The 24,272-nt window shown below is 39.4% G+C and overlaps 1 protein-coding gene across 1 annotated transcript in view; it reads left to right on the forward strand.

Moving 5' to 3' along the window:
* The window catches only part of PDE11A (phosphodiesterase 11A), a 139,084-nt gene that overhangs the window by 78,194 nt on the left and 36,618 nt on the right, over positions 1-24,272 (forward strand). The window contains exons 10-11 of the mRNA XM_086615713.1: positions 1,330-1,380; positions 24,043-24,189. Of these exons, the coding sequence (XP_086471839.1) occupies positions 1,330-1,380; positions 24,043-24,189 (198 nt within the window). The remainder of the gene's footprint in view (positions 1-1,329; positions 1,381-24,042; positions 24,190-24,272) is intronic.

The following is a 24,272-nucleotide window of genomic DNA, read 5'->3' on the forward strand; positions in this document are numbered from 1 at the left end:
GAATTCTCATAAGATTGGCTAATAAACAGAAGACATAAATGTATATAAATGATGGGGAAAGGTCGACAGTAGGATGCCATATAGTTCAAAACCAGGCTAAATACTCTTTTAAATATTAAGGATGCAAAATTTGTAAATTATTTAAAGATTAGAATAATCAATACTAAGGAAGACTGTAAAAATCTAGAAGGATATAATGAATGCAGAGAGAGGAGAAGCCTGATGAGAATTTTGGTATTAAGCATAATCTGCAATAGTGGAAGACAATTTTACTAATCTTACAGATTTCTGAGAGAAGCTATGATATGGTTGGACAGAAAAATAGATAATATTAGAGGAAGGACATGATGTATAGTTATAGAAAGTAAAACATGGGACAGAACAAGTGAATTGGTGTTTGTTATTCTTTTATAGTGCAGGAATGATTTCCTGTTACTGTAAAAGATGACACCTCTAAAACTGATATGAGTAAATATATCTTAGAACTTATTGCCACAAGGTATTGCAAGCCAAGGGCATTTGAGATAGAGTTTAGGTATTTGTATGAGTAACAAGAGACATTAATAGATGAAAACAATTTCAAAATGAGAAATATATATCAAAGCTTTAGCACATCAGCAGATCGGGTGTTACTGTGTGGTGAGGAGGACGTGTCCTTGCTAGGAGCGCTCCGGCTCTGTGAGCTCCCCCATGGACCAGCCCCTCATCCCACACACAGTCAGACTTTGGTGGGTCCAGTACACAGGATGGCTTGGGCAGCTTCTGGAGTGCTTACTCAATGTCAGTATCGTCACATAGGATATAATGTATTCCTTGTAAACGTATGCATACTTACAGGTAATAAGAGGAGGTGTGCAGTACTTTGTGCATTTTATTTGATGTGTTCGTCTCCAGAATGATATTGAAGAGAATGTCAGGCGTAGCATAGAGGTGCTAATTTGCATGCAGTGATGAGCTGCTAGCAAAGGTACTAAAGCTTTACAATATAGCAAAAGGCCTTATTTAAAGTCTATAAATCTACTGTTATTTTTACATTAAATTTTTTCTCTTTTAATTGTAGAACTCCAGGAGAACAATGTAGGAATGCTTATAATATTAAATTACTTACTGTCCATGATTCCCTATAAAACTCCCTGCATCCTAAGTGCCAAATATATACCTGATAACCTGCAATTAGTTATTATATGCTGACATTCAGAACTGAATTACCGTGCATAAATATTAATTAAATTTGTTATAAACATCATTGATTAGACTGCAGTACAGAGCCCTGTTATTTCTACCTGTCAAGTCTACAAAAATGTTTTTTTATCTTTTGTTCTGGGGCAGGTGTTATCTTATCATGCAACATGTTCGAAGGCAGAAGTTGATAAATTCAAGGTAAGGATTTAAGTTTTTAGTTATTTCTGAAAATATAACAGTAAATTAAAATGGATGTGGATTATCTGAGAGAAAAGTTTTACATCAAAAGTAGAATATCATAATTAACAGTGATTTACAAAGGATGTAAATGTAAATGTAACAGCCTAACATATTAGGCTGTTAGGCAGGGAGGGTGGAAAAAAATCTTTCAAAAGATAAAGAGCTGCCATGATGAGTGCACAGCAGCCGAATACCATTGTCCCAACACCAGCCACCAGAGCTGCACGTCAGCATGGGTGTTTGTTCGTCTCCTCAGCAAGAACCACCATAGGGAAGTCATACACAGTGGGAATTGAGGAAGAGACTCGAGAAAATGAGAGGAACTTGAGACTTTACATGTTTGTAGAGTCGAAGCTGTCCTGTGTTTACTAAATCGCAGAGCATTCATTATCAAGATTGCGCATAGGCTCAGAAGGCTGGACGTGAAGGTGAGAAATCCTCTCTTAACATCTCCAAGCGCCTTGGGCAGAACTGTAAAGCGATGTATGCTGAACCTAGCATTGCTAGGGACCAATAATTACGTGTTCTTACTGAATCCTGCCTTGACAAAGGGTAGAGATTAGGGAGAATGGTGACCTTGCTCTTTCATCACTGCCAGCGCTCCGGAACTGCTTTCGTGAGAGGCTTTGTTTGTCCTTTTCTGCTTGAGGAAACACTAGAGAAACTTGGTGGCACTTTCCTTGGCTATCAGGAATCAGTGTTGTACAGGGCTCCTCAAAGCTGTTTCAGAGGCTCTCGTGGTGGGTTTCAGTCTCTGTTTCCTGTACACAAAGTGCATCAGAGACTGCGACGAGGTCTGGGATGGAGATCTGGACTGTTGTGACCCGGACTGCTGGCATTCCGTGCTGTGGCTCCCTGGCACCTGTCTGGCTCAAAAGTAGCTGTTTTGTTATTCTGAAGTTCGGCTGGCTGGCTGCAACCTGATCTCTGTGCTGTGGGGATGGTTGTGGTGGAAGGGGGAAGCTGTGGATGACTTAGCAGAGCTGACACTGTTGAGTTACCTGGGCTGAGGAAGGGCAGCTATTGCTAGTTAGTTAATTAGTGTGTAGATTATTGCCCAAATGATAGCTGTACCTTAGAACTCTGTATTGATACCTGGTGATAAGGGTGTAATATTCTCCCTCCATTGTAGTTATTGGTGCGGTTACTCAACCTTTACCCAGTAAACCAGAGATTAGAATACTTAATTATTGCTGGAATCAAATATGCATGAAGATCATTTCAACACTGCAGCCAGCAGAAAATAGTTTTGTGTGCTTAATAAGTTGTATTTGATGTTTTGCAAAAAGAATACTGAACACTGTGTGAGAAAGGAGAAAGAAAGGGCTTGAAGGACTGTAAATACATTTTTTTCCCCTTTTTTTTTTTTTGTTTTTTTCATTTACCTTAAAATAAGCACTTGTACTATAGCTTCTATGACTGTCAGGATTCAACCAATATCTTTCTACATACCAGAGGGCCATAGTTCTTGGTTGCCATCAGCCATTGAAAGATGGTTCTCCATTGTGGTCTGTGGAGTTGAAATAAGCACCTGCTGTGTCACTCTTTGGACTTAGCTACTGATGTGATGAGGAGCTATTCTGTCTTTTTTCCCAGGTGTCTTCATTGATAGATTTGCCAGTCTCCAAGTAAGGAATGCCTAGTTGTTATCCATTTACCTTGAAGGCATGTAACTATCCATTTAATGGTTAATTATAAGGTAAAGGGAAATAAATATTATTTATTATAACCCTGATAGATACATTTTTATAAAGAACGTAGATGAGAAAATGAGGAGTATAACCAAGCTGTGCTTAAAATAAGATGAGATACCTTTCTCAGAAAATTCTTTCCTTTCCTATATCTGGTTATCTTGCTTTCAATTCCTGACAGAATGAGTGCCAGGTAGTCTTTGTTAATGCTTTACACTACTGATTGTAAACAAAAAAAACCCCAAAAACTCAGAGAGGACCAGCATGTCTTGTAGGCCTTCGACAAAAGAGCTCATCCCCAGAGAGGGCTATCCATCCATGGGATGAAATTACTCCCGTTTCCCCCTTTGCAGAGCTCTGGCAGCTGGTCTCCCTGCTGAGGTCTCCTGGGGCATCCTACCCTGAAACCACTACTCTTTTCTGTCTTTGTTATATTGTTGTATTTTGTATAAGCCCCTTGTTATATTAGGGTCATCTTCTAGACTTGACTGGCTAATAAACAATTCCTCCCTCTGGGGGTGTTTGGGGCTAAAACTGTCCCCTCTTCCTTTGATGATTTATTGGCAGATGTCAGAGGAAACGTCTGTTATGATTTACCCGATGTTCTGGTTCAGTCAGAACAGTAACAAACACACTGATAGAAACATCTAAACGAGAGTAATGCTAGTGGTTCACTACTGGCTCATGACTGACATGGGACCTAATGCTAATTAATGACTTTGGAATGACAATACAGTTGAGTTGACAACTTCTCAACATATTACCTCAAACATACTGTAACTGGACCCCAGCAGCTTGGAAATAATTATGTGTTCTTCCTCCTAGTTCAGGTTGTTTATTTGCATCTTTGTCATCTTATTTCTTTGTAGTCTTAATAAAATGTTTTTCCATTAATTTTTATTTGCCTGAGATCTCAAGAATATTCTGATACAACAAGAAAAATTGCAAGTGTACTTCAAGTTTATTTTTCCTTTGGCTTTTACCAGTGAATTAATGTTATTGCGTTACAGAAAGCCTAGCAAGACTAGGTAAAGTTGATTTTTTCACTTGAAATTTTGTCAATAATTTCCTACTCTTATTGGATGAACTCACAAATGTACTTGTGTGATGGGTTGACCCTGGCTGGATGCCAGGTGCCCACCAAAGCCACTCTATCACTCCCCTCAGCTGGATAGGAGAGAGAAAGTGTAACAAAAGGCTCCTGGGTGGAGGTAAGGACAGGGAGAGATCATTCACTAATTACTGTCATGGACAAAACAAACTCGACGGGGAAATTAGTTTAGTTTATTACCAGTCAAATCAGCGTAGGATAATGAGAAATAAGACTAAATCTTAAAACACCTTCCCCCCACCCCTCCCTTCTTTTCAGGCTTAACTTCACTCCCGATTTCTCTGCCTCCTCCCTGAGTGGCACAGGGGGACAGGGAATGGGGGTTGCAGGTCAGTTTGTCACTCATTGTTTATGATGCTCCTTCCTCCTAAGGAGGAGGACTCCTCACCATCTTCCCGTGCTCCAGCATGGGATCCCTCCCACAGGAGATGGTCCTCCACAAACTTCTCCAATGTGAGTTCTTCCCACAGGCTGCAGTTCTTCCTGAACTGCTCCAATGTGGGTCCCCCGTGGGGTCACAAGCCCTGCCAGCAAACCTGCTCCAGCGCGGGCTCCTCTCTCCATAGGCCCACAGGTCCTACCAGGAGCCCGCTCCAGCACGGGTTTCTCATGGGGTCACAGCATCCTTCAGGTGCATCTACCTGCTCCAGTGTGGGATCCTCCACAGGCTGCAGGTGGATCTCTGCTCCATCATTAACCTCCACGGGCTACAGGGGCACAGCCTGCCTCACCATGGTCTGCGCCACGGGCTGCAGGAGAATCTCTGCTCCAATGCCTGGAGCACCCCCGCCGCCTCCTTCTCCTCCTCCCCCTCCACTGACCTGGGTATCTGCAGATTTGTTTCTCTCACATATTCTCACTTCTTTATCCAACTGCAGTTTCCCCTCCCTCCTCTTCTTAAATATGTTATTCCAGAGGCGCTACCACCGTTGCTGATGGGGTCCGCCTTGGCCAGCAGCAGATGCATCCTGGAGCCAGCTGGCATTGACTCTGTCAGACATGGGGGAAGCTTCTAGCAGCTTCTCACAGAAGCCACCCTCATAGACCCCTCCCTACCAAAACCTTGCCGCACAAACCCAGTACAACCTGGTATCTTTGTAAGAATTAAATGTAATCACTGTGAGCAGGTTCTGTAAAATCATAAAATCATAGAATGGTTTGGGTTGGAAGGGATCTTAAAGATCATCTAGTTCCAACCCACCTACCATGGACAGGGACACCTTCCACTAGATCAGGTGCTACTAATCCTATCTAAGAATTAAGGAAACAACCAAAACATCCACCTTAATAAGAAACCCTTAAGAAATGAAATACCTTTCTCCAGATGCTAGGATAGGAAAAAGTGCAGAGCACCACTGATTGTGGAGCTGGAAAATACAGAGGGAAGTTTACAGTACGGAACAATGAAACATAAGTGTATGATAATGGACCATGTCATGCAATTGGCCTATTCCATATCTGTTTTCTACAATTGTCTGAAAACAAAGCAGCAACGTAGCTTCGTATTGGACCTTTTTTTTTTCACGTTTTAGAAGAGATTCCACTTCTGGTGTTACTAGAATATACCTTTCACTAATGAAAATCTGAAAGCCAAGTTTAAAAATGCTTGTGTGATTAGAAATTGTTCTATCAATGAATGGATGGATTCTTCTTCTCAGAAGAGAGTCCAATTATGCAAATCATTACTGTAAAAATTCGTGTCTTCAGTCCTTTTCATTATTTACATTAAAGCTTTTGGGATTCGTTAGCGCTTATGCTAGCAGGCACACATTTCTCAGGAGGCCAGCGTGAGCAGGAGTGGTGTGAGGCTCAGGCACAGCGTAGGCAGGTGCAGCTCTGCTCACCTGGATGGATGGAGCCACCCACCCGCTCTGCTGCCCGCGCCGCCCGGGGAAGTGGGAATGGAAAATTCACACCCATAACCCAGTGAGCTTGTTTTAGCGATAAGAGAGGATGGCTTAGCCCTCCAGGTAGACGCAAGTGGAACTGCAGAGATCTGGATTCAGAGCCTGAGCAAATCCCTTGGTCTCTGTAGGTGATAATCTGGCCCCGGGGGAGGGAATGGGAGGTTTGCCATTGATTTCAGCAGGATGTTGCTGTCTTCAGCTTTGTTTGGCATTCGTAAAATTGCATAGTAATGTTCCCTCTGCCACCTTTTATCTATTTATTCATGGCAGTCAGTCTTTTGTATTGCATTTCCTGGTAGAACAAGATCTCGGAAAAAAGTTAAAATTTAGGATCCAGTCTTCTTTTTATGCCAGTTTAAAATGTAGGTTAAATGAAAACTTGAGTTGTTATGCAGTGCAAAATGACTCCTTTTTCCTGAAAACAAGTAGGTTTTTAAAATGGGGAAAAACATATGGAAGCTTAATTGAACTTGTTTCAATAACAGATATTTGAATCAGAAGTAATAATTAATTAGAATTAATCATGGGGTATCTACCATTATTCCTGTATTTGGGATATGTACTCTGTTTCTAGGTTCTAAGAAAAAGGATGTGGGTTTTGTGAATAATTTGTAGGATTAAAACAAGAGCAACGAAAACATACAATTTATTGTAAGTATTATACATAGACTCACTGTTGCCAAATTATTTTACATTTATTTGCTACTAAATATTTTTCAACTTTGATTTTTTTTTTAGATTTAAATTATGATAACTTAAAAAATCATTTAAATTCAATATACTGCTAAGTTCATATAAACTGTATAGTATTTTTTAGGTTTTCTGATATGTGCTGCATTAGTGTGGTCGGTAGATTTCTGACACCTTTGCTCTGATATAGGGAGAAAAATTAAACTTTAATTTTCATGGACATTTGCAAGTAAAACAAAAAAAAAATCCACCTCGGGTGCAAACGTTTCTTGCGTATCTGAGAATGTCTCTTTGAAGTCTTGAGCCTGATTTATCATAATGCTGCTCCTCACTTGCATCTACGTAACTGTCATGGTTTACACTCACTAATTCAAACTGAATTTTGGCACGATAAGCTAAATTAACACACCAATGAATCATACCCATATCAATATGCATTTTCTTTTTTTAAGAAGTTAGAAATAGGTGTGATTTTAAAAAACATGGCAACTCAGTTCTCTCTTGTATTTTTGACTTAAAAGACAATTAGGTTATTTCCATTATGTACCAGCGCTAGTGTTTATCTGTAAGCATTTGTATTCTTGGAATAGGAAAATGTAAGACTAGTGAAGTCTGATTAATCCTATAGCATTGTCCTGTAGTGCCAGGTTTTTTCTCATTGAAATGCAGGCACTCTCAGCCTAAAAATAGTTGTCTTTTAGACAAATATAGAAAGCCAAGATACATGAATAAAGAATGCAGAGTTATGTCCAGGACAGGGTATTTATAGCAACAGTTACTGACTTCTGAGACAGTAATAAACAAGTTCTGTGACTTGGCAAGCAGTCCCACAAACATACATCACCTTTAAATTTAACTAATATAGTTTCCAAACAGAATATGTAAACACTGTCCTATTATGGGTAATATCCGCGAAGCTATTTTTAAAAAGCTAACCTAATTGTGCAGCTGTGACTGGTATAAGCCAGATCAATATTTAATGACTATGATGCATTATTTATAGCCCTGTGAGAGATTCCCTTTTTTAGGTCAAACAGCACACAGGAGAGCTACGCAACGGAAAATAATGTATCACCTGCTTTACGGAATCTTTGATTCAAAATGTAGTGTAAATAACAATTTCTATATTTCTCAGTTCTGTAGGCTGAGGTATGGCTAGTTCAGACCTACCTCCGCATAGAGAGGCTTTTGTGTCTCTCTTAATATCACAGACATTTAACTAAGTAACGATGGAAAGAGTTGAACCAAAAAAGGAAACAACTTTTAGGACTACTACTGTATATGACAATGTAAACAGTTGAATCCATGAAAGATGATGGATTTAAGTGAATTTGATACTTGGAGTGCTTTACATGTATGATATAAAATGAACTTGTTATTCGTGTCTTATACTGTTACAATTTTATGCCCACCCTTAAATGTGTAACAGTGGGCAGCATAATGAAAAATGGAATTTTAGATATTAATTTTATTTTCAATCTCTGTAAATATTGAGAAAGCATTCCTAGGCTATGTTATTCTCTCCTGTGATGCCATCTTTCAATTTAGAACTATTTTAGTTACTTTTATGTTCTGGTAATTAAATCATTTCTAGTGGTTTATAATAATTACATTCTAGTCTTCCTCAGGAATTACATTTCAGAAAGGCAAGCTGGCCTTTGTGTTTTGGACTACTAATGAAATATTGCCATTTAAATATGTATAGCTAGGTGATGAGGTGGTTGTGCATTGATGACACTGCTGTTTCAATCAGTTTGGTAACATGAGTTTACATGTAATCACACTGGGAAGTCAGTATTGCAAGCCATGGTCCCCGGCATGCATAGCATGAAACACGGACGGTTCTTTAGAGACCCACAGTTCTGTGAAAGTGCATGAAGTTATTCACGTGCTTAAGTATTTTCCCGACTGTCCTCCAAGGCTGGTCACACAGACTCTTGGGCTCCTCTTTGGCTGTCACAGGAGGACCTGTGCTGGCACTGAGCTTTTCCCCAATGCTCTTGCAGCTGCTCAAGTTCCACTGAGAGTGGTGACAATTCGGAAAAAAATAAGAAGAAGCCTTGAGGGTAAACAGGACTTAAGTGTTAATATTGAACTGTGTTCCCTTTTTCCCTTTTGAGAAACGCACCCATTCACAAGATGTAAAACACAGTTTATTTTCTCTGCTTTTCCTCATGCACTGCCCACTTAAGGCAAGACCTAAAGCACAGTGTTAAGACTTTAATAATTCATGAAACCAAGGTCTTTATTGTATTACATTATTTCATACACTTTTACATGTGCGTGTGTCTTCAGTTGTCATGGAAACAAGAAGTCAAGAACACATTGCATACACTGAAAATTATTAAAAATAATAAATAATGATTAAAAATAAAATGTTGGGGGTTTTATACTAGTTTCTGGAATGCAAGGATGTCATCTGTTGACATCAGTCTAGTGCTCTGTAGTTCAAAGATATATAAAACTAAAAAATTTTTTTAAATTTCAATGAAAAGGGGGAATGGCATGGAGAAAAGGAGGAGGGAAAAATTGTTCATAGTCTTTCCTCATACAATATTTGGGTTTAGGGGCATCAAATGAAATTATCAGGGTACAGATTTTAATCTGACTGAAGATCTCTCTTCAGCAAACATGTAGTTAAACTATATGACCTATCACTGTAGATGTTAATGAGTTAAAAATGATGAATTAACAGAAGGAAAAAGCAAATGAGGACTGTTGTACGAAGACAGTCATCTCTGGCTCAGGAAATGTCCAAAGTGCTGCTCACTGAAGCTCAGAGGAGTGCACCAAAGAAGTGTTTTCTCAGTTCAAATAGTCTTCCCAGCTCTTGGTCGCTCTCAAAGCTAAGGCACAGGACTTAGAAGGACCTTTGGTCTGACACAGTACCACTATTCTTATGTTGTTAATCAGTGCCTCCCAACAGCACAGCTTGGGGAAAAAAAAAAAAAAGGAAACTACATTCTTTGCATCACTTTTTATCACCCAGAAAAGAGACCATGCTTTCTGTGTTTAAAATGAAATGCACTTTGACTTGATCATTACTGTCGTAAATTTCAAAAATTGCAGATACTGGGGTTTAAGGAAAGCTCCTGAGTTTGCTGAATTGTTTGTTTTAGTACGAGCTGTTTCTTTGCCTTTCTCAACCACCCGCCCCTGGAATTCCAATACAAGAGCCCTTCTCATGCAGATACTGTCACCATCATGAAACCTGTTCCAGTGTGATAGGTTTTGTTGAGAATAACGCATATAAAAGGGCAATATGACAGTTTGTGGGGGAAAAAAAAAAAGAGGTTTTTTGCTTTAATTTCTTCCATGAGGTGTTTTATCAGAAATAAAGTGGGATCACTTCAGTGTGTCAGAGGCATGAGAGGCACCTGTTTACAAATTACTTTTGGAGCTGTCCTACTAGACTTGTGTCAAACTATAGTGTTTGTCCTAGTTATAGGGATAGTCAATAGAAAAAGCTAATGACAATTCTGAATTTGTGCTCAAAAATTTAAACACTCTGTTTTATTCAGATTTTAGCATTTGAATTTACTGGCAATTTAATCTTTGATCAAGATTAAATTGTTGCAAAAGGTCACTGAAAGAATTCTTCTTGTATTTCTAAAATGATCACATTTATTATTACCAGTTGAAAACAAGGAGCTCCCAGAGTAAAATGTTTCCTTCTCTCCAGGGCAGATGAAATATGAATTTTTCACGATGTGGTGGAGACAGGGTTTACAAGGAGTGATTTAACCTGGTGAGGCTCAGGCACCGAGCTGCTCTCTGAAGGGGCCAGCCCTCTTTGTTGGCTATGGAGAGGTAAAGGGAGGTTGTAGTGGTCATGAGGAGTACATCCACCCCGACTGGCCACCTCTGAATATTTGTAGCCTAACTGGGCAGCTTCCTTGCCCTTGTGTTGTCACATCATTTGAGCAGGACAGGATACTTCTTCATGTTTTGATTTCCCGTCTGCAAAGAAGGTTCAGAAATATTAAAACACCTCTGAGAAAGATTTCAACATTTCTGCTTTCTGCAAAAGATTTGTATGATGTACCTATGTTGCATTTGTATGATAAACACACGTAAAAGCAGTTTATTTTGTAGTGTAGGAGATAAGTAAATCCTGTTTTAAAATAAAAATCTTTCTCTTGAGGAAAAGCTATACATGATTTGAGAGAGTTAAGGCAAAAGCAAGCAACATGTGGCCTGGAAGCTAGATAAAGCCCACAATTTAATCATATATCCATACCCAGACAATATTTTCTGTTTGTTTATGAGTTTAGCACAGGTCATTAAATGAATTTTTAAAACAGATAGGCTTCTTTAAGCAAGGAATAGGTTCTGAACTGTGAATTACATCAGGGCAAGGGCATAATGCAGATGTCAATAAGGAACTTCCTGTGGAATTTTTTTAATATGCAAAGGCAAAATATATTTATTCTTAAGTGTTTATGCTATATGGAATAATCTCTGAATCCATTTACACTGTAGATTAAAAAGAAGGGAGCTTAAGGGTTAGAATTAAAAAAATGTGAAAAATCAACATTGATATTCTGACTGCAGAGTAAAGACACACAGTAACTAGAAATATTAAATAATAAATGAGTAGTTCTAAGAAGAGCTACTTCACAGATAGACCAGAGCTTAGATCTCCTTGTTAAATACCTTAACAAGTAATAAACTTCAATCACTGAAAATAACAGAAAATTAAAATTATATACATGGTCAAAAATGGTCTTTGTACTACTTTTTAAAAAAAGCTTTTTGTAAACTGAAATAGATTTCAATTGGTTTAGATAATAATTCTAATAATTTCTGCTGCACTAATATTCTTTTACAGTACTAAAAAAACGTTCTAAGTAGTTTAAAATATCACTGACTTATTGTCTTTAATAGTGGGTGTTTTTCAGTTTCTTAGTAATTATGCGCACTAATACAGCAGTACTTCAACAACGGAAATTTTCAGCAGAGGAGTAATAAAACACTTATAGTTATTAATTTACCCATACTAAAAAAAGCATGCTACTTTCTTGCTGCTCTCAAATACTGCATTTTGTTATTTACATGGGAAGTTTTGTATTTCTCGCATCTATTTTCATATACAAAACCACAATTTGTCTAGGACTTGAGAATGCTTAGAAAAAACAAATTGGAAATAGCAGTTGTTGGAGACATAGGTATTGCTCACAAGTGAAGGTGAAATGATTTATTATCCAACAGACCTGTTGTCCGTCCTTCGATCTGATCAGTCATCACACTCCACAAGAATCTCTTGTCAGCTGGAAAGCATCGCGGAATGAATACAGTTAGACATTGCTACGCACTTTAGTCAACGACCATGCAAAAAGTGATAAGGCATAGAATACATTTAAAATGTCATGCAAGCCCGAGGAATATCTGATGAATGATTTAAAAAAAAAAAAAAAAAATCAACACTTGTCAAATGATAAAGCAGTGTGCTTCAGTCAGTGACAGACTTGGGAATTTATATTTGGAAAGGTTTTCAAACAGGAAGAAAAATCTATCTAGCAGACTTGTGCAGTTAAATTGGACCAGAATAATTTAAAAAATTGGGGTACTTCAGTGAACGATGGTACTTTAGGAGCTGTTCATTGTGGGTTTATCATGGTTCTTTTGCCATCAATAAGGAGTTATTCCCCAGGCAGTTGATAGACATCCCTGGGACTAGCCCTGTATGTGATGGCTCACTGTTCCAAGACCTGCATTCCCAGACTGGCCCAGTATGACCATTGTACTGTTTGTTTTAACATGTGGAAGAAAGAATTCTTCAAAGAAATCCAGAACAAATGGCATATTTCACATTTTAAACTATTCTCTATTTGCCTGTGCTTGGTTTCCTTTTGTAGCCATAGCAGACTGACAGTTATAACGGGGAATTTTCTGATTAAAAAGTCAAGTTGCTTTTCACCAAAATTTATTTGGATAGAATTGTTTTTCGTAAATGTTTACTGGTATTATTTTAAATTATTAATGACAATATTTCCGTAGGCTGTTTTTTACAAAATGTTTTACGAAAGGAAACATGAATGTCCCCCAAGGGAAGAAGGTAATGTCCTTTAAAGGCTTTTGACGTTGCCAGTGAGTTGATATTAGAGCTAGAACTTTTTTATAAATAAAACTCCAGAAAGCGAAGAATGGGAAATAGATAAGAAACATTTTTCTGAGATGAATCTGTTTGGCCACTGGGTGCCATCCTTGCTCCACTTTAAGGCTGATGGCCTAGCAGCATTTCTGTTAAGCTGTAAAATCCTGAAAAAGGTAATACCAGTGCAATTTCACACCACCATAATGTTTGTGTGCGTGCATGTAGCAGAATACGTTAGCAGCGCAGGCAGCGTGTCCTTCTTGTGCGAGTCACCGAGAGACTTGGAAGAAATATCCTCACGGGTTCAGCCGCGTTACCTCCACAGTCTCATACCCAGCAATGTTTTTGTGCATTCCTCCATCAGCTGTTAAGGGTGAGGCTGTGCTGAAAGACCTGTTCCCACACACCAGCATGTGAGGGACCGTGCTACTGTGCAGTATTAATTTAGACTCTGGGATTATTTGAAGGAAAAAATTACATGGATGCACAAGTTTTCTAGATCAATTCATATTTGGGGTATATAGGCCTGCGTCATCCAAGCAAAACTATATCTAGCATATGTTAGGTAAAAAATATTTGCTATTACAACCTTCTACAGGTTATTAACTACACTGTATCATTGTCTGCCTGGGGGGGATTCCTCTATTGTTTTAGTCTGGGCAAAATCCCAGGCAGAGTAAGTGTACTTTCTAACAGAGAGATTGTGTCAGTAGTTCTGTGGTTTTGGTCTTTGAAATTTAAAGCGTAAACACTCTAAACATATGAGAAATAGACTCTAGCACTTCTCTTTCTTGCTGCAACTGTATGGAGAATGTGCAGATTGTACCCCAGGCAAAAACAGGAAACTGAATATTTTATGAGGCCGTTTCTGTGAAGTGTTCCATCATCTTGTGCTTTGCAACAAGCTACACCCAGCTCTGAACACACACACACACACACAAAAGCTGAGAACATCAGATACCAGTGTTTTCCAGCACCCTTGTGATCCCCCTGCACACACAGCACCCTGTTTGGTGCGCTTTAAGGTAACTCAGCTAACCTTGCCTTCTGGGTGGCTGTGCAGCAGCACATGTTTTGTCCCAGGCATACAACAAGCTTGTGGGCACACAAAAAATCTGTCTCAAAAAAAACCCCCAGAAAACGATTCCTATTTATGGCCTTCATAAACTCTAGTGTTAAACTGATGCCATGTATCTACTTGCGTTATCTGTACTTTCCCTGAAGGAAACCCGTTGCTGTGGGTGATGGTAAGGAAGGGCTGTAAGTGCCATAATCACAGCAACGCCATGGCAAATTGTGGCAAGATGTGGTTTTATGTAGTGCCTGCCTCAGGGCTGTGTGGCAGCAGCCTGGGGAAGACGGAGAGCTGGGTACTGTGCAGCACAGCAGTGCAGCCCCAGTAGGGTCCCATACTCAGCTCCTTGCCTGGCTCGTTTCTCATTTGTCTGCACATTAAATGCTTCTCTGTTTAAGTCAGTGGTGGCTGAGGCATCTGTGCACCCCACAGCTTTGTGCCAGGCACGGACAATCCTCAGCATCCCTAAAACAGAGTCACGCCGACAGACCTCCTCACTGAGATTTGTACCTCCTCAGCTGATGCAGCACTGTCTAAGCACAGGATAAGGCGTTCTATTCAGAACAATAATTTGGCAGGTGCAAGGCGTCTAGGAGAAAAGGAGCAGTTACATCAGTCAAATATCATAAGGGTGTTTTCATAGGGGCGAGTTAATATGTATTGTAAGGCCTTCAGTAAGAACTTCATGAATGACAAGAAACAAGTATTTATGGCTGTATTGCAGCCTTTTACCTCAAAGTAGTGAGAGATGAAAGCAACTTTTGTTTAAAGAAAATTTCTAAAGCTAGTAAGATAGAGGTAGTAAGTAAAGAGCTAAATAAATACAGTATTTAAGTGCCTATGATTTGCTTTTGTTGAAAGAGCAGGGTCTGTTTTGTTTTTTTTTTTCTCAGAAAACCTGATTAGGCTGTGAGTTGTGTGTGAACTAGAGCTCTGTGCTGCTGTGTGGGCTGTGTGCTCGGGCTTCCCCTGCCAGTGTGCTTTGTGGGATGAAGGGTGCTGTGGAGGATATATGTTCTGCTATGGGGAGAGGAGTTGGGCTCTGTGTTCACAGTTAGCCCTGCAGAAGCCTTGCTCAGGATAATCCTCTTGGGTTGTTAAACTGTAGCAAGATGGAGATCTGGTTTTTTGGAGAATGCTCTCTTGGGAAGTCCTGAGTGCTCCTAGGGACTGATTTATGGATTCAGAATAGGATAGGTGGATTTCTTTTAAATGTGCAATCAGAACATGATGAAAACCAAGGAGAAAAAGACAAAAGACAGAACGTATTTTAAGGATAATCACTGTGAGGTTCTCGATAGCTTTTCTATAAGTGTATGTTGTAAGTTTGAAGCTGTTTCCAATATTATTTATGCTCTACCTAACAATATTCTGATATAGCTGTCACTCTAGCAGATCTGAAATAGGAGTTTCTCCCCAGTGGAGCAGTAGCCCACTCATGTATTTGCATAACTTTCACCACCAGTCACTGCACCGCCAGCCTGATTTGTCACAGATGCTCAGAAAGAAAATTTCAGTGGCCAGCAGGAGCATGGTCCTGCAGCACCACCACTGACCCACGGTGTCACATGACCAGTGGTCCCACAGGTTGGCATGGGTGCAGGGACTGCTGCTGGAATACGTTGGGATGGAAAACAGTGTGATGCTAGTGTGTACACCACTGTGGCACTGGTAGGGGTTTAGAGGTTTTATTGTTTCTTTTCTTTCTTTTTTAGTGTCTGTTCTTGGCAACGCCTTCGCTTCTTTCTCTCATGAGCTCTGTGTCCAACTGAGTGTTGCGGGGCACAATTTGGGCTGTTTGTCACTGAAAGAGCCAGTTTCTCCTTGTGCCTTCACATCACGTCCTCTGTGAGAAGAACACTGACCTTGTTCCTTCCACCCTTAATCAGGTTTTTCCTCTCCAGGGAAGCAGCTAGAGCCTTTCCTCCCCTTCCTAGGTAGTCTTGTGGAGGAGAAGGCTACCTTGTATCTCTCTTCCCTCACCCTCTCAAATTTATAGGCATGAGAGAGTCATGCATTACCCATTCTGCTCTTCATGGGAGCAACAAAGCTGACTCTCTGCCCACCAAAACCAAGTCAGGCTGTTGTGGGAAATGGCAGCCTGCATGCCTGGTGCTTTTGTATCACGGAGAAATACTTGCCCTAGCTTTGCTGCTTGTGTTTGTTTAAAATTCTGGGACAGAGACTAAATAGACCCTTTTGTATGAGCTTCTCATCTGCACCAATGGTCATAAAAAGTCGACAGTTGCTAGCCTGTAGTATGTGGCACACTGGTTATTTCCTAATCACCATAAGCCAAAAGGACGTGAACGCTCCCCTGCGCGCCTCGGGAGATCATTGTGTCGAATGTCCATGCCCTGTAAAACTCCAGTCCTAGGCTGCTGTGGTTATGGACTTTGGCCTTAAGAATAATAGATGTTCAGACCATTAATTGCTTTTATTTTATGTCTCTGTTCTTTTAAAATAGAAATTTCTTGTTCCTTTTATAGGCTGCCATATATTTTGTTTCTGTGTACTAGGAAACAACTTTAATATCAAGGATGGATTTTTAGCAACATAAATAACGTCCTTTGTGGTTTTTCCATTATAATTCGTAACAAAATTTTTAATGTAGTATTTGTATCTCTGAAATGTATTATTCCTTTTGATAGGTCCCAATTTCAGAAAGTGGCATGTTCAGACAGGACTGATTGACTGATCAGAAACATTCAAAATACTTTCAGCTTTTTAGCTATAATTTTGGGCTTACCTTTGAAAATAGCATGTGTAATGCTGTAATGACATATCTTCCCTTACCCTTTTAAAAATAAAATTATAAGAATATAAATCCTTTTCTCAGGCACATATAGCTTTATACTGAAAGCAGAAAGTAAATACTGTATTTTTGTCCTCAGCCCACAGTGCATGATAATAAAAAAATTTCCTAAATGCTGTATTTGATAGTGTTATATTGCTTAATGACTACTTTTCTTGTTATAATGGAAGGAGCAGAATAAATAGCTTGCTTAATGCCATGAAGTTTCTCTTTTAATTAAAGCAAATACCAGTATTCATATTAAGTAGTAGTTATGTTTGGTAAATGGTCAAACCAAATATAACTTTTTGAAACCAGTCCAAGTGCAACCTTCTTTGTTCCACATTTCATGCCTAAATTACGTGTTACACTGTTAATTTGCCAGTTAAGGATGAAGCAGTGTGCACCACAAATACATGCTTCAGCTGCAGATTTTTGAGCTGGATGCAAGAGCAGCATTATTCTTGGTTTACAGATGTGAAACTTTGACTAAAGCAATGAATGACCTTTTCCAGCAAAGGGCTCAGACACCTACTGTGGGATCTCGGGCAGAGCCTGGGCATTTGGTTTCACAGTTGCAGCTCTCTGCTTGTCTGCTGGGCTACTCTGAAGAGGTTTAAAATGCATAAATCCTATTCCAGGGACTGTTGATGTCTTTTACATCTGAACAATTGTTGGATAAAACATTTGCAGCATCTGGCATGCAGAAACAGGGAGTCTGGTAGATCTGACAGTGGCAAAATGTTTTTATGTGGTAGCGTGAGGTCTCCTTATTTCATGTTTCTGTCCAACTGTCTTCAGATGAGCCCAAATCCTCACTCTTACCTCATTCCAGTCTCCAGTTGCGATGATTTGAGTATCCCTTGCTACAAGTGATCCCATTCAGAGAACTGGAATTTGGTGAAAGTTGCTGAAGGGTGAATAACGTTCGGGATTTTTTGCCACTGCTTGAGCAGTGGCATTGGACTGGCTAATCTCAAGAGCTTCTTTCCAAACTAAATGATTCTGGGTTTCTGGATGATTTCACTCCTGAAGGCAGCAGGATTGCTACTGTGATAATCATGTTAAAAAATCTTTTGAAGCAAAATCCAGAAGATAATACAGGTGCACACTTTAAGTCTCTTCAACACCCACTCCTCTTTACTGTAAATATTATAAAATTCCCTTTAAATGCCACTGTCTTGCTTCTGCCACAGCTGGTCATTGGAAAAGAGATGCTAACTCAGCATTGTGAAGGGCAGAGAGATGCCATTTGCAGTCTGCAGTAACAGATGGAGGCCTTTAAAAGGCGGGTTGCTCTGAGCATTAAAACATCCCTGAGCTGAAACATTTGATTTTTTCCTCTTTGGAGGGAGTAAAAAACGTGTCAGACTGGAGCATAACAGGCTTTGATCTTCCATGGCTATGAAGAAGTGCAAAATTTGTCCACTACTCCTACTGACTATAAAGATACATTTTTAAAAGATGCCTGCAGCTATAAATATAAGCAAATATTTTAGAGGCCTTTATATATGAAAAGAACCCTTTACAAATAAAAATCTTTGTCATCAGAAAATACCATCTCTAGAATGGCTTAATCCAAGATTAAGTGAGAGATAAAGGCAGCATTACATTTTAATATTCTCCACTTTGATGCTTTCTGTTCGGTTTTTGATGATTAGCATTTAAGATTTTTCAGTTCCTAATCTGAGAGAGATTCTAGGTGAAGAGATACTTGAAAGGGTAGTCTTTGTTTTTCTGTGTATGTCACCTTGTCTGAAGCTCTGGTTTCACTACAGGGTATAAACGAGGTCGGATCTTAACCTGCTATTGAAGCTGTAGCACATGGACTTCTGACTCAAGCAGTGTCCCTGGCAGCTGAGAGGCGTGCCGTATTGTTTTGTCATTCTTTTGCTACATTGGGACATATATTTCACAGGATGTCTTTATATGTGTTATATATATTCAAATTTCTTGTTACTTTTTTCTATCGGTCTGGTAGTATTATCTGATTAGGAAACCTTGCTGACCATTCCACACATCATTGTCCAGAGGACTATATAAAAAGTGGACTCTATTCACTGGTGGAAGTTATTGTTACAGAATAGTCCTGATATCGCATGGAAAAAAAGCTGAGCATACCAAATGGCAGAATGTGCTGTTTTTTTAAGAAAGCTGTACTAATATACTTCTCAGTAGGGTTCAGAATGCTTTCCTTGCATAATGAGCACTGATGTCTTATCCACGCAGTAGTACTAGTAAAAATGAAGTACAGAGCGTTTATGCTGACACAGCAAAGTCAGATTTCAGTCCAATGATTTCTGTGTTTAGCTGGACTGCTTCCATGGTAGTGGACATTTTACGAGGAGAAAGGATGCTCTCTGAAGAGCTCACCAGGTTCCTTACATCTGATTTTATCACGTTATCAAATATGGATGTAGAAGATCATGAAGAATATGCCATTAGAAGAGTTAGCGCAAATTCGTTTAGTAAGCCTTCCCTGTCAGTCTGTGGAATTATGTTTTTGTCTTGTGTTCTTAGCATCAAATGGGATCAAAACCTGTGTTTTCATATAACGTGTAACGCTGAATGAGGTTATTACAATCAGACCCTTGAGCGGTAGGTATATTCTGTTTAAGAAACTCCTTAAGCTGCCTATGAGTGTGTACCAACTTGTAGGAAATCACGATGGCAAAATGCAACAAAATGTAATCACCACCTCAAAATTGCCTTCTCCCTCCACCACTGACCCAGACTGTCTCATAACCAAATTCTGCTATAGGAGGTTATTAAATATCCAAATCACTATTTCATGTTTGTTCCTGACATGATACATTTTTTCCCTACTGTGTGGATCATTAGGAAAATCCATAAAGTTTCTTCCCTGTTTGGAAGGACAGGAAATGTGTTTCCAGATCCTAAAACAGCAAGACACCTATCATGAGCTTATAGCAGCTATCACACCTACAAGTTATTCAGGACACGAAGCTTGCCCCCTTTCCTTTCACCCTTTTCCAATGGATCATTCTTGTACTATTTATAACTATAAACTGATTTAAAGTTAATTTGTAAGAGAGTGTTTAACGGTATGCTTTGCATATGTTTTCTCAATAGCAGCATTGGCCATTATGAAGGTACTAGTGTAGTGTATGACAGAAACTGAAAGTAGGATTAAAAGGAAAGCAATTTGCAGTACCATTAACCAAGCTGAACGTAAAACCTCTCTCTCATTCAGGAAATATGTTCAGTACGAGCAGCAGAAGTCTCCCCTTTTGCTTGTGTTGATTGATTTGGGTTGCTTCGTTCTCCCCTTACAGGGAAGATGTTGTAAAATGCTCGGTGTGTATGCGTGTGCATATTCTGTTGCATTTTTCTGACATGTGTTTACACATGCACACATCCTGCTCAGAAGAAAAAACGAGTATGAATGAATGCTTATCTTTGTTGTTGTCTAGTTGCGTGTTAACAATATAAAGAAACCATTTTATACAGCCTATGTTTTATACATACTTCTAAAACTGTGAAATAGTTGCCTGCAGCAGCACTAAGGTGTAAGCATCAAATAGCAGCTTTTATTTCAAATCTTTAGCCTATCAAAATTTCCCTAAAACTTTGACTTTTTAATTGCCTAAAGTTTTCTTTCTTAAGTTTTGTTCATCCATAGCAGCCCAAAGGCTAATTAATACTGAACCAGAAACATTATTTTTCCATTTCCATGGACTGTCATTTATAGCAGCCGGCATTGGAACTTTATTGTTGGTAGAAGCCACTTTGGTGTCCATGTATTTGGAAGTATGATGGTTATTAATGGAATATGGCCCTTTGGCAATGGATGATGTAAGGTAAGGCTCAACCAGTCGCTCACCTCCAAGCTGTTCACATATACTGAGCAGGCTATGAAGCAATTTACATGATAGTAAAGAGCAATGAGGAAAGGGGAATCTGTCTCCTATCCTGAATGGAGTGCAAAGGCACTTTTCCTCCTTCCTATATCTATCCCACCCCACCCTGTGCACGTCTGAGTATGGGGTAACCACAGACCTTGTCTTTATGCTCTCATTCAGGGGCATGGCATCCTCTTTTTCAAGCTGCCTACAGTGGTGATAGTTTCCCAGTCCAGTAACTGCCGAGTTGGTACTTTATTAGGCAAGACCTGTTGCCTTCCATGTGTTAAGCCCAACTTGTGTTCATGGTTCCTTTCAAGATAAATTTTCACTTGAGTACCAGGGGGTACAGAGATATGACCAGAGGAGGCATGTCTGGCTTTAATTTACCATAAGCTCACAGAAGAGTCGTGAATTTTTCTCAAAGGATGAAGAGCGATGAAATTTCTTGATCCACAGGGTAAAATGACTTCAGAGTATAATGTTCTTAATTGTTTTTAGAAAGGGGAAACTGAACTTCAAAATATTCAAAAGGAAGCAAGCCTTTTAAGTTATTCTAAATTGCTAGGGTGCTCTAAAAAACAATTTCACTGTAACTTGAATTTTAATTGCCTGCCCCTTAGTCTTATTGTCATGGCACTTTCATTCCCTCTGTTATCCTAGAAAAGAGTGTTGTTATTGCTGTTTATTTAAAGAAATCCACTGGAATTTGTCCTGCAGTGCAGCAGAATTTCAGGAATGGATGTTTTAATATTCTGTATTATGAATATTTTTTATATCTTTGTAATTAAAAAAATGAAGTTTTAATGGCTGCTCTCCTATAAACCCTGGACTGCTGCATTTCCAGCATAAGAAGCTGAGGACAGACAACACCAGGTGCAGCCAGAATATTGCTGCAGCCCCACAACATATCATTTTTTTAACTTTATTCAAATTAGTCTCAACACTCATAATTCTGTTGTTTCCTTTATTGCTGTTGTAAAGCAAATGGGTCTTTTATACAAATGTTATCTCCTGGCTATTAATTCAGCAGTTATTTTGGATTATGGCACTCCTGTTAAATTTAGGAATGTAAAACCTCATAAATATTTAAAAGTTTCAGACTGACGTGGGAAGAAATTGTTTTTGACTCGCTTTGTTAATATCCTGTTGTTCAGTTTGTAATAGATTTGAAATATATTGTTATTTCTCCACTGTTTGACAAAAGAAAAAACAATTGTAGTTGAGCAACTGCTTCAAGTGTTCTCCCTTGAATTGTAACAGACTGGTAAAAGTGTTTGTTTCCAGTGAAAATAGCAAGAAAATAGCTGTTTTCCTTTAAGAGGACAAAAAAAGGTGAAAATCTTACTCAGAGCCCACTTCAAAGTTAATGTAAATCCAGCAGTATGTTTGTAAAGATAGTTTTACTAAAGCAATTTTAAGTAGGTGTACTTACAATCAAGTGCTTCTGTTTCAGCATCTTTGTTATTTAAACTTCTCTCTAAGGAACAAACAAGTAAGATGGACAAACGCATTTCTTCCCTCAGAGACATTTTATAGAGAGTGCATTTACTTTGCAACGAGCGTGTTCATACACTAAATATTAGTACCCATCTTGAGTATCCCCCAAAGCTCTGAAGAATAACTGAATGATAAAACAGTCACAATTTCTGTAAGACCACTGAAGGTCTGGGCAGCACAGTCTCTGGGGCAGTGTTCCTGTTTCACACCTAACCATATTTTCTTTCTTTACCTCAGAAGTGAATATATAGCTTTTCAGCCAGACCTTACAGCGTGTTAAGGTGTAACTCCTGTTGGGATCATCTAGAAGTATTTCAAATGTTTCAATAATTATTCAAAAAAAGATGCTGAATTGATTCAACCTGGATAAGTACGTTAGCCGACAAAGGAAGGATGCAGTTCACAGAGCTTACGTCTCTGCCTGCACGCTCCAGGTTCTTCAGTTGTGTCCTGGGATGACGCTTGACTTGATGTTTTATTTCCTATGTCAGTTAACCTCTCTGTCATAACACCAGGACTTTTTGTGCTATTGGCATGCTTTACTGGGTGCTGAACTGAAACGACTTTTCTTCTAGCTAGCAAATGAGTCAACATTGCAACATTAATACTATTTTATGGCAGGTTTACACCATCTTCTCTTAACATGGTATAGCTAAACCAGCTTAATCAAAGTCATTATCGAGGTGACACTTTCCCTTTGGCTAGAAAAAGCTTTTTACATGCCAGTAACTCATTGTAGTTAGGGTGCAATATTTCAAAACATAAGTTTTTAAAAAGGAAGCCATAAGGTGGTCATATAGAAGCTGCAACTGTGAAGGTGAACTTACGTTTGCACGAACAAATCGATATTTTATGCAAGTGAGTAGCTGGATCTGCCATACCAGCTGAGTCCATGTGATTTTAACTCATTCAGCATGGTCCAGCTCGTGGCCTGTGAGTTGGATCCAGCCGCTTTGTGAGGTTTCTACCTGACCCATCACCTTCTCACTTCAAGAGACATGGAACAGATGCTCCTTCAGCAAATGCAGCCTCCTCCACCTGCCCTCTCTAGGGAGAAGAGTGGCAAGTCCAAAGGGGCGTAAGGAAGGGCAAACAAGCCCGTGAGGGTTGTCAGTACCTCCGCCTGGCTCCTGCAGGTGCTGCCACTGGGCCAGTACCACTGTATGCGTTAGCGAGTCCTGCACACTCAGTCATATGTTTCCGTGTGCATGAAAAGCTCATTCCTCTCCTACGAACAGAACAAAAGTCCGCTGTTACAGGGACAAAGCAAAATGTAAGGCTTTCCCTGCTGTTTAGGGACTTACTACATAATCAGCGTGTTGAAAATTACTTTTATTTTACTTCGAAAAGTACTTCTGCTAGACATTTCTTGCGTTACTCTTCTTTTGGTTCTGTGAACCTGTAGTGAACAGTGTAAAGCGAAGGGCACTTGTACGCTTACGAATGTAAAGACATTTGGATGACGAAATTCTGCAGAGCAGTATATTTACTTTGCATTTCTGAATGGTGGCAATTAAAATTCACAGCTGCTGGCTGTCCAGATGTTTCTTGCATTACAGCATTGTAATTTGCATCGGAATATATTGTGTTACTGCAGTGCTGTAAAGTGGTCAGCTCTCACAGTCTAAATGCTATATACGGGCTCCAGTTGCAATGGGGAACATATTTCCTGCCCATACCAGGTTCTTCTCCTTCCCACTGTTTCCCTGCTCTGTTAGCTTGACGTGTTTGTATTTCTCAGATGAAGGCTTTTATTGCTCAGCATTCAAATCAAGCAGGGGAGGTATTGGCAGGTCAGAACGGATGTATGGATGGTTTCTTGTAAGACTGACACAGAAAAAAAAGACTCAAGTTTTGAATCAGAAGTTTCCCTTTCCCTTTGGCATTTTCAGGCAGCAAACATCCCGCTGGTGTCAGAGCTTGGCATTGACGATATCCATTTTGATGACTTCTCGCTTGATGTGGATGCCATGATTACTGCAGCCCTGCGGATGTTCATGGAACTTGGAATGGTTCAGAAATTTAAAATTGACTATGAGGTAACCATCTGCACTGCAGAGATATCTGCTGCTTTTGTCTTGGCACTGCTCTGTCCGTTTGTACACATTTAGTAGCCCTGACA

This window comes from Tauraco erythrolophus, chromosome 8 (genome assembly GCF_009769465.1).
Source record: "Tauraco erythrolophus isolate bTauEry1 chromosome 8, bTauEry1.pri, whole genome shotgun sequence".
In the NCBI taxonomy this organism is placed as follows: Eukaryota; Metazoa; Chordata; class Aves; order Musophagiformes; family Musophagidae; genus Tauraco; species Tauraco erythrolophus.